The sequence below is a fragment of the Dysidea avara genome, chromosome 5 (assembly GCF_963678975.1).
Source record: "Dysidea avara chromosome 5, odDysAvar1.4, whole genome shotgun sequence".
In the NCBI taxonomy this organism is placed as follows: domain Eukaryota; kingdom Metazoa; phylum Porifera; class Demospongiae; order Dictyoceratida; family Dysideidae; genus Dysidea; species Dysidea avara.
Window position 1 is genome coordinate 19,004,055 of NC_089276.1, and position 11,665 is coordinate 19,015,719.

The 11,665-nt window shown below is 36.7% G+C and overlaps 1 protein-coding gene across 1 annotated transcript; it reads left to right on the forward strand.

The window, feature by feature from the left end:
* The first annotated feature begins 1,022 nt into the window (after positions 1–1,022).
* On the forward strand, positions 1,023–10,560 carry LOC136256241 (nucleotide-binding oligomerization domain-containing protein 1-like). Its single transcript, XM_066049172.1, has 4 exons — positions 1,023–1,169; positions 5,269–5,535; positions 6,203–7,963; positions 9,958–10,560. Exons 1-4 carry the CDS (start codon positions 1,082–1,084, stop codon positions 10,452–10,454), a joined length of 2,613 nt encoding a protein of 870 aa, XP_065905244.1. The 5' UTR covers positions 1,023–1,081; the 3' UTR covers positions 10,455–10,560.
* Positions 10,561–11,665: the final 1,105 nt, after the last annotated feature.

Sequence of the window (11,665 nt, forward strand, 5' to 3'; positions counted from 1 at the left end):
ATCAAATTTGTGAGAGTGTTTGGAGGTGATCCTCACAGTGAGATTTGGTGTCACTTAATAATTGATGTATAACAATCAAACTAATGGTAAAGTAGAAAGTTGCTTCTTGGCAGCCATTAAGATGGTGTAATCATGGTCTTGCACTTACAGAAAATTTTTCCCTAACTGCAGATATAAGTCTAACTCATGGAGCGAGTTGGGGGTCAGAGGAAGCACTGACACAAGAAAGTAGATTGAGCTTGGCTTCTCTACTATATGGCACACTGGGACAGCAAACTCCAAGAATTACTCAGGTGGGCACTCCTCGTTAGGTGCATGTATAGCCACTTCTTCTAGTGGGTATATAGTGTATTGTGTAGTGGCTGCATCAACACTTAGGTGGAAAAGCAGTTGGGAAAGAATATAATTCTCTGCAGACGAACCAAGGCATCAGTTGCTGCTAACAATTCCGTGAGACATGCTATGATTCGTTTATTTGCTGCTTTCCTAGTTAATAAAACATCAATGAGTTTGCCCAACAATTTTGTGCCTTCTGTAATTGATCTAGTAGTGCCCTTTGATAAAGGTAGCTATGCCTTTTCATAAATGCCTGATGCCATCGAACAATTAAGGCATGCACACACTTTACGGGTTTAAATGACAAATCTAAGCCACCTGCTTTGAAAACATCATCTGTATATCCTTTTACTGAACGTTCTATAGACCGGAGTCCACTTTGGAGATTTTATGGTTGCAGGGTTGCCGTGAAGAGGCACAAACTGTCTGGCTCTTTTGGAGCATACGTGTATATGCATATATGGTTTCCATTCTACAGTGTTAAAATTCACTGACTGACACTTGTAAAGTCAAATTGTAAGAACAGTTTCAGTTGAAAATTTGCACTTAAGAAAGTGTTTCGTTCAGTGGTTTAGCCTATAATTTCGTTCCTTTCCGTTAGATCCCGTGGTAGCTAGACCTCACCCACGTACGTAGACTATAGTATATTGTGATGCAACAAAAAAGCTAGGTTTGTAAACATCACGAGGTGGGTTTTTCCTTATGAATCTATGATGTAAGCTTTAGCTTTATTAAAAGACTCTACATGCGCAGAGTAGGGAGTATTTTAAGATCGACAATGGCATCTCCATCCGAAGAGATTGCTGATCATCTGAACTCCTTTCGACTGAAACGTAAGGATTGAATTAGTGACGTTACCGTATGCGTAAAAATTTTCCAGGTGGAAAATTTTCGTAGATTTCGTAGACTGATCACCTTTCACCTACGAAAATTTTCCTCTGAATCCACCAATTATGCATATAATTTGCTATTGTAACTACCTAGCTACGAAAATTTTCTTCCGAATCTTGGTCTACCTCAAAACTTTTTACGCACGGTATACGGTAACAACGTGCATGCAGCTTGCATGTGCTTTCAGCTATACATGTGCTTTCAGTGCATATAGCTATAATGATAGAGACACAAATTATATTTTATTCAGTTTACTAGCTAGCCAACAAACGTAAACGACGAAAATTTGGCGTGGCTAAAATTTGGCGAACAAACCTTTTGCCATTAGCTAGCTACTTTATAGCTATTTCTAAATTTCAAGGCAGTAATTCAAGGCAAATTGCCCCATACAATATCCGCCATGCCCATGTGCATGCTGATTTGCAAGGGGTCCGTCACTAAATTCCGCATAACTTAGTATAATAGTCATCTACGAGATTGTTGGTGGCTTCTTTAGTAAACACGGATATGTAAAGCAGAAATTTCCTGAAGTTTCACCATTGAAATATTATGGAATTTGACGACCATATTCAAATAGCTATTCTCAACGATTTTCTGAGTGATTGCATGACTCCCAGCTGAATCTGAAATTTCCGGCGTCATTCAGAGCTACATAGAAGTTTACGGAAAATTAGTTTATTCTTGGCAAACTGAATGGCCAGCTGTTAACTACTTTGAGTTAATTAGCTATAACAGCTGGCAATTTTGCTATGAACAAGTTAACAGCTGGCAATTTTTATAATTTTATAGTGACTGCAAACTTCTTCATAATATAGACTAGTAGTTACATTTGCCATTTTAAAATGACACTATAGGTCAAAAGCATGCACTGTCTATGGTTTAAATTGATTTCCCCTTGTGATGGTGTTGACATAAGTGAAGCAGGTATCAAGGCTAGAGCTAAAATAATTGTTTGAAATTTTGAATAAGATCCCCTCTAAATCATTGATAAACCAAATAATTATGGTATGTAATTGCAACATATACTAATTTTTCAGTGTAAGATTCATCAGCAAGTGTCCAGTGTAGCTGGGCATATAAATAATTGATTATCAGTATCAACCAATTAACTTGTTTCTGCTGGTGCTGCATTTGTGGTAGGTAATTGTAAGGATAAAATACTTTCCACCCACCTGCACATATATGTAAACAAAGAAAACATTCCAACAGTGACACCAGCCAGATGATGCAATTGCATATGTTTATCTGCTTATCAGTCACATATACATATATGGCTTTACATAAGCTGTTTATCACATTTAGTAGGATTCAGTGTAATGGGATACCATATATATAATGTATAGTGAGGGATTTTTTGTTACTGAATTGTTGCTCTCTAATAATGTTTTGGCCAACCTGTCTATATTTTCTGTATTATTGGAAAACAGAACTATAGCTGGATTTATGTTCAGCATTAGTTTGTCATTACAGTAGATCATGAACCATGCAGTGGGTCCTTTTTGTAGCAAATAGTTTCCAAATATGTTTCAGTAGATGTTTGTACAACACAGATGAAAACAGCTGATAACTTAAGTAATGTATGTCATACCAAGTATCATGGCTAACTGACCAAGTGTTTGTGTGGCTTTGTTTACTTTGATCTATGTCACCACCTGAATAGCAAGGTGGGTTTTATGACAGTAAATTGTGCCAACATTAACCACCTCCCCATTGCTATATGGCCGGGAGTCAGACAACCTGTAGCGATTAATGCAGAACATTCAAAATGTGTTGAGAAGTCTAAGATCACCCGTGAAATGTTTTTATGTTTAATTTTATCTGTCTGGATTGTTAATTGGTCAGGTTATTCAGCCAATCCACTTTATAATTGGTCAGCTAGGCTTAAAGTAACTACAACATACAGTACGGTATAGTGGGGATCATAAAGGTTCTCACACGCGTTTTCACAAAAAATATTGACCAACAGAAACATACCTTCACTGCACCTCTGCATACTTATTGGTGAGGTATATATAACAAGCCCAATAGTGCCTTCAGTCCATGCAATCCAAAACATTTCCACTACAAAATTTTAAATTATATACATATATACTAGTCTTTTAGTGGAATTCTCTGCTGACTGACTAACTTACTTTCTAATGCGGCCTTCAGACAAACATAACGTAATGGCTAAAACTTGATTTTTTCATTGTTAGACGTTGCTTCAGCCTGACAGGTGCCTTTTGGTGTATACTGCAGTATGTACAATGCCAATCATGGAAACAATACATAATGGCCATGCACTTCATTTTTCAGTAGTTAGAAGATGGGGTGCACACTCAGATGCAAAATTAATTTTGTAATATGTCCGGTGTCATTCTTTCTTTTAATGCGGGTTCACCAGTCATAGTTTGTTACATAAAACAAGTACAAGAAAAAGTATCAGTCATAGAAGTGAAAGAAAGAGTAGAGAAAAGTCACCTGGAGATCAGTCACCTGGAGATAACGTACTAGTGGATCCGACATGTACTTATTTGCTATAGTATAATACAATGCAGAATAGCTCTGGGGAAGTGGTTAGGCTATATGAATCTAGACCCCAATATCACCTAGAATATATGTACACTTGTAATTTACATGTACACACATTTATAAACGTATGTGGTGCGGAAACGGGCACTAGGTGAGGGCTACAAAATCATCTAAGATTTTATCTTGGTTTAACCAAGATAAAATCTTAGATGATTTTGTAGCCCTCACCTGAAATATACAGCATTATTACATATACGTATACTAGCTACAGTAGATTCTTCAAAATTTATGTACTAATATAAGCACATGCACAACTAGGAAGACCACCAAGAGAGGGGGGCAACTGGAGCGATTTCCCTGGGACCCGACCTGTTGGGGCCCCAGACAATGTTGAAACAGTGTATTTCACAATACTGTAGGCCCCGATTTCCTAGGGCCCCCTACAGTCTTTCGGTGGTCCTGATAATGCAAAAACTGCTAAAACTGATTCACTTAAGTTTCACTTCACTTTAATGTAGTTTTGATATTAATGATATTAAAACATTTCAAAAGTGCCAAGAGTAGTAAGCAAGCATATAGCTATGCCTAAGATTTTTCACCAAGTAAGATAAGATTTGAGGAAGTGTATATAGTGGCTCACACTGAAGTGGAAGGTGGTGATTGAGGATGCATGGTGGTGGAGGGACAATAATTGAAGACTGAAGACAAAATTACAGGGCAGTACTGGCTCCCTAATATAAACATCAACTGATAAAATGGGGGGTCATAGCCCCTGGCCTCTGTTTCCACCTCCTCTATGTATTAAGTATAGATACATAACTCATCAATGTTGTATGGATCTGAGGGTGCAGTCTTAAATATTGTGGAAACCATTCAAAATAGTTGTTGAACCATAAACAAAGCAATCCAATATTCTACAAATTTGGACAATGTAAGTGGGTCTAATAAAATTTTCGTCAAAGTTGTGTTGTATATCATGTGGCTTCTATATTCAAAGCATTATAGCTACATGGGTCGGGTCATAAAACTATCTCATGAACTATGAGAACTACATGCAATGTGTGATATAGTTTGTAATCCCTTTCAGCTGGTATGTCGTCAAATCACAAGTTTGTCATATGCGAGTTACAAACAATGTTATACCAGCACTCAGTGCATGACCATGCAAATACGTATCAAAAACAAAATATTGTAAATCATTATAATACTTCTTTGGATCTCTATGCGTGTGTCACAAAACAGATAAACTTATGCATGATTTCCTACTGCTAATTCACAAGCAAACTAACAGCTTAATCATATAGCCTAAAATTCTGAGGATGCTTTGAATTGACTTAGCTATTAATTAAAGATATGAACAAATCATGATCCCACGATTGGGCCTATATCCCCAGGCTTTTCCTTTGATTATCCTTACAAAGGAGATAATGGCTTCAAAATTGGAGCCCCTTAATTCTTTATAGTTGTGTATGTATAATAAGAGATGTGTGTATACCAATAATTTGTTTTATTATTCACTGTGATCCACAGCTTCACTCAGACCAGAACTTCGAGATTTAGTAGAACATGTTACTCCAAAGTATGCCATTTACTGGAGAGAAATAGGAATACTCATTGGTGTCCATATTCAGGAAATACTGGTCATTGAGCATGGACATCCTACCATGCTTAAAGTGTGCTGCAATAAAATGTTTGTGGAGTGGCTTGAGTGTGATAAACATGCCAGTTGGGGACAACTACTTGCTGCCATTGATTCTCCTGCAGTATCAAAACCCTTTCGTATTATGCCCAACATTGGTAAGTGGCAGCATATCTCATTCATGTAATATTTTTGAGACAAAAGGTGATGGAATGCCAGCATGATAATAATGATATTTCTACAAGCATTATTTATGTGTTTACAGAACAGCCATGCACTGCATTAGTTTATTAATATTAAAAGGAAAATGCATGCACACACTTGTCCATTAGTGTAGCAGCTTCATAGTGTTCATTATATTGTAGTTCTCTGGCACAGTATTACTAGTCATTCCATTTGCATTCATTATGTGAAACTGGTATATTATACAGATCTGTTGCCAAGTAATTACATCACGAGAACATTTATTATTGTCCATTACATAAATAGTCTACTCTTAGTCTCTCACTAGCAGAGGTACAGTAGGACCTCCATTATCCGAACACCTGTGAACCAGCTGAATCACAAAAGTGTTCAGATAAGTGAATTGTTCGGATAAATGAAGCACATTGATTTATATACAGAGCTCTGTTGAACTACTTTAATAGAGCATACACCTGTTGACAAAATACCCTAATAGAACAGTCACCAATACTGTTCGGATAATCGAGGGTTCAGATAATCGAGGTCCTACTGTATATGTATATGTCAAATTAGTCCTGGTAGACTATGTATTCATTGTGGTTTTATTGCAAGTATTTACATAAGTAATGTACCATTGTGTAGACGTTCATTCATCAGTGGATGGCTGCAACAGACAGAAATTGAGTAGTGCCACAAGTAAAGCTGTAATATCATTAAAAGCTCGATACTGTAACCAACCTCCCCCATGTGCTAATGATTTTCCTGAGCTGCCAGTCTTACAGTACGTTCAATTAGCTTTAGTTCATAAAAAACATGTTAAGAATGAGCAACATCACTTGGATGATTTTACTAAGCATGCACTCTTAAGAGAACGAGATGTTATTCATAACATAAAAGAAAAGCTGCACAGCATTGAAGAAATATTTTATCACAATAATAAACCATGTCCATCTCGGATACTAATAGAAGGCGGTCCGGGGGTTGGCAAAAGCACACTGGTATATAAAATTTGCCAGGAATGGTCCAGAGGAGAACTCTTGAAAGAATTTCAGGTGGTATTGCTATTGATGTTAAGAAGTTTCTGGAATATGTCTCTAAAAGATGCCATACAATCATTACTTGGCAGTGAAGTATGTTCAGAGTTGTATGAGTCACTAGGATCAAATGTGATGTTGATATTAGATGGGTATGATGAAATGAGTGCTTCTTGGCAAGCTGATCCATTCTTAACTAATCTACTGAATAGCCATGAGCTTCCTAATGCAACACTTGTCATAGCATGCAGACCACATGCATGTGTACATTTGAAGGGCTTTGAGAGGAGAATAGAGGTACTCGGTTTTGATAAGGAGCAGATACAAGAGTTTGTCAAAAATTATATTTCTGAGGATACCAGTCTATCTGCAAAGGAGTTCCTCAAGAAACTGGAGATGAATCCCTACATTTCTGGCTTATTGCATATCCCAATGTGTCTGGCAATGATTATTGAAATCTATCAGCATGACAGGGCTTTGCCAGCCAATCCCAATCTTACTGAGCTATTAAAAACTTTTGTAACCTGCATGATTGTAAGGCAGTACGAGAAATATCCCAAAGCTGAAAAACATTGCGACCATGATAAACATCAGATAGTTTCTGCACTGTTACCTGACGTTCCCAAAGAAGCTGTTGACATGGTATTCCTTCTCAGTAAAGTAGCATATCATGCTTTCTTTAAGTGGCAGGGTGTGAGAAACAATGATGGGTCACTGAAAAGTCCAAAAATCATATTTTCTGAAAAGGAATTGAATCAGTGTGGTTTTACAACTATTGATGGAAATGGATTTTTCCAAACTTTCCAAGTGCATAAACTACCAAGGAGCACTACTACCTATAACTTCATCAATCTGACTGTCCAAGAATTTTTCTGTGCATTGTATATATGTTTATTGCCACCTGATGTGCAGCACACGATAATTGAAACCCATTTTGAGGTTTTCCCTTACATGTTTTGTTACCTTTACGGTCTTTGTAAACCATTGCCATCCAGTATGTTACAGTTTGTTTGTTCAAAATTAACAGATCTAGAATATGCCAACACTAATAAAAACATTGCCGTATTCAACTGTGCCATAAAGTGTATCTGTGAGTCTTCAAATTTCAACACTAAAGAAAATATATCATCATTGAAAATAAACATGAGCTTCCAAGTTTTATTCGCTTATGACTGTTGGTGTATTTCATACTTACTGTGTCATTTTCCAGTATTGCAGTTAAAGTTATGGGTGTGCAGTATTGGAGATGATGGAGCAGAGCAGTTAGTCAAGCACATTGATTCTATTGGTAATATAAAGGTGTTGGATCTACATTGGAACAACTTTACTAGTGATGGGATTGAACATATTATAAAGATTGTGAATTTCAGTAAGTTTAATAAATGCATAAAGCAACAGGTCAGTCTGTTTTGAAACCAGTTCACCAGTTTTAAAACAGGAAGCATATGCAGAGTCTTTTCAATGCTTACTGTTATAGCTAAATTTTCTCAATGCTTGTTATAGTAGCTGTGAGATTCCAAAAAATAAAATAGGACAGATGATGCAGTCACACCATGATGACAGCGAAGCTTTTAGATTGAAAATGTTTTCATTATGTCTATTTACCAGTAAATTAAGTAACTACTCGCAGTTGTTAAGACATAAAACGTGACTGTTCTATTAGAGTAATTGACTGCTTTATTAGAGTTACTCTAATAAAGCAGTCAATTATGTCTTGATTGTTTGCTACAAGGTGATACAAGCATTAATCAATAAAATTGGAGGAGGAAAGGGCATGTCCCCCCATTTTATTGTCTAGTTATTACGGTTTTATAAACCTTGTAACAAGAGGTTGTTGTATCTGGCAATAATTAAATTGCAGTTTCACAGTCGATGTACAGCTCCACATAGCTTATTCAAACACTTGCATTTGTCCACTCACTGGGGTTAGCTAGCTACACATAGCTAGCTAGCTATCCATGCATGCAAAGCTTTCATGGGGGGCTGTTGTAGCTAATGAAATTGATTACAGGAAAGGAGAGCGCAGTTTTGAAATAGGTCAATTGCCATTTCAAAACCGTATAATCTCCTAGCATGGACTTATAAATAATTAATTTTTATCGCACAGAGTAGCCATATGTATATGTTTGAATTTCATTGTTTATGGAGTTACATGCTCCCTTGTCCAAAGGATTCAAAACGTATGATTAACGTATGCAGCTCTCTTGTTAAAAAATAATAAATACTGGCACACCTTGTAGGAAGAGATTGGTAGTTGGGAATATTCGGGTAGCTTGTTACTGCTTCACGTCCCTCACGCTTAAAATCCAAACAAAATTTCATGCAAAATAAAGAGCCAAGATATTCTAATACAACAGTCAAATCTTCTAATGGAACAGTCACCACATGTAACATTTTTAAAATCCTCAAAATTTCTGATTACAGTATATAAGCCATGTCTTTGCATGCCATAACCATATGACACAAGTTTACTTCAGTCATAGCTGAACTAGCTATACTCACCACTGTTACACATCCCTATAACTCATGGTTATACTGTTTGTGCAGAAAACTACTCTGTACTAAGAATTTCAACATTAAATTGCTTATTGCTGCTTGCTCCATATATCTAATATGATCATGGTGTACCCCTTGCCAAACCTCTCCTGTGTAATTACATTAAATAGGATGGTTGCTGGTAGCAATCCTAATAAATGGTTCCTGAATAGAGAACTTCCACTTATAAAGTAGAGGTGAACAGCTGTGACAGCAGTGTTAGGTGTGAAGGTCCCTGTAAAATTGTGGAGCCGAGATACTCCAATAAAACAGTCACTACAGGGTAAAAGTGTATGAAAAATGTCAAAAAAAAGGTCACCAGGTTTCAAACCACTTGTTTGGTTTTTTGATTTAACATAACTGTATAATTAGTCATTACTCTTTTGTTTCAAAAGACGATGCTATGATGATTAGTCTATGTACTCACCAAATTTCAAGTTATTCTGATAATAAGTTTACCCTGTAGCAGTGACAAAAGTTTGATCATTTTTACATGAATACACGTCCATTGAATACGTGGTAAACTCACCAAACTGAGTAAATGAAATTTAAAATTTTTACATGTCCTTGAGTTATAGTGAATTTAATCATATTTTGGTATGTGGCCAGCATGCAAAGCTATGATACAAAAATGGTTTGGAGAAGGGACCATGGAGCTATATATGAATGCTTGAAAATCGTCTTTCTGTCAATATACACATGATGTGCTTTCTTGGCCACATAACATAAAATTATCATGATTATGTCTTGATCTTCATAGTATGTGATATGTATCAATGGTAGCAATGTGACTTGTACTTACCTCTTTGATGATTTTTAAACATACAGACATCAGATCATTAGCAAAAATAGATCTGGGACGTAATCCATTCAAAGACGAAGGCATTGAGCTACTAATCAATGCTCTCCACTGTTGTGATGCTGTTGTAGAAGAACTATCGGTGTGGCAGTGTGAAATTTCATCAAAAGGAGCAAAGCATATAGCTACAATGCTAGAGACTAACAAGACTTTAAGGACTCTCAAAATGGATGGGAACAATATTGGTGATGAAGGAACTGTTGCCTTAGCCAGTGTACTCAGCAAAAGCATGCTTTTAATACTACATCTCAATCACTGCGGTTTTAGCTATCATGGGGCAGAGTCACTAGTTAACAATTTAAAGACCAGTTGCAATAAAAGTATGATGGTGCTCTACTTGCAAAAAAATGCTATCACATTGCGTGGAGCTCGGTTAATGGCATCACTAGCATGTGACGTGAAAGAGATACAAATTGATGAAGAATATATGGACGACGATGAAATAAAAGATGCATATAAGCGATAACTTGATAGGTAGCAACTGTACTGTATTTTATTGAGCAGAATTTTAATCATTGTACTGAATCATGTGAATACCAAAGTTCCTTTTCACAAGTTCAATGTTCTCTACATCTCCCGTCAAGAATTTTTTTTTTTTTTTTTTTGGGGGGGCGGGGGATGTTTTGAGGTGCTGAATGAAGCACACCCCTTCAAAAAAATTTTCTATTTGCTAGCTAGAAGCTACAGGTTGTAACTGCATGTTATGCATAGACAATGAAAAGAGTAAGGGAAGGATTAATTAATTTTTTTCTTAAGTATCAATGAGAGATAGTTAAAGTTATATTTAGGAGTAATGATCACATTATTGAGGCTGCTAAAAATCAAAATACTCTAATAGAACACCTTAGGGTTACACTACCCTAGGACCTACCCTTAGAACACCTTTTTCATTTTAACTTGATACTTGGGTTCCTAACTTCCTGCAGTGAAATCGCTTTGTAAGATTTTGAGTGAACAATTAAGGTTATAGAGGATCTGGAGGGCTGCCCCCATGAAAACCCTTGTCACCAGAAATTCTGTACTTGATCAATTTGAGCTCCACATACTTAAATTTTATACATGTGTTATTAAATTTCATTGCTTGTTTGTGAAGTTATTTCATGTAGGGCTTTTCAACAATTATAAAGTACTAAATTAACATTAAAGAAATACCACAGTACGAGACAGACTTCCCTACCATACTATAGTTATATGAACCAGTTACCTCTTTTCTTAGCCCCTCACTACAAACTTTTGCTCTTGCTAGCACTCCCCCTTGTGAAATCCTGGATTTGCCCCTGTATTAATACCCTCAGGCAAACATGCTGACCCTCAGGCACGTACACCACTTCACATCAAGGGCATATATATATATATCCATAGGCAATCATAACACATACATGATGGCATTATTAGAATCAAGAGTAGTGTGGCTGCTCCATTAGAGTATCTCTATCCAGTAGTTTGCAGCACTAGCATCTCTCTTCTCTGTCTGAAAACCAAGTTATCACTCTCATGCATAATAGTCCTTCACCCTCATACACCTGCCCACACAACCATCATGTACTCAACCACAAGCATGTACATACACCCAATCATTTACATGCATGTTCTCAACCACATTTGTAGGTTTGTACGTGCACATGCATTCACCAACAGCATGCACGTTCTCACCACCCCATGCACGCATACGTACCT

What these genes read in the sequence shown, in the direction of transcription:
- LOC136256241 (XM_066049172.1), top strand. Translation starts at nt 1,082, where the DNA reads ATGCGCAGAGTAGGGAGTATTTTAAGATCGACAATGGCATCTCCATCC. An exon ending in TCGTATTATGCCCAACATTG is followed by an intron (nt 5,536 to 6,202) that starts GTAAGTGGCAGC and finishes ACCATTGTGTAG; the next exon opens with ACGTTCATTCATCAGTGGAT. An exon ending in TATAAAGATTGTGAATTTCA is followed by an intron (nt 7,964 to 9,957) that starts GTAAGTTTAATA and finishes TTAAACATACAG; the next exon opens with ACATCAGATCATTAGCAAAA.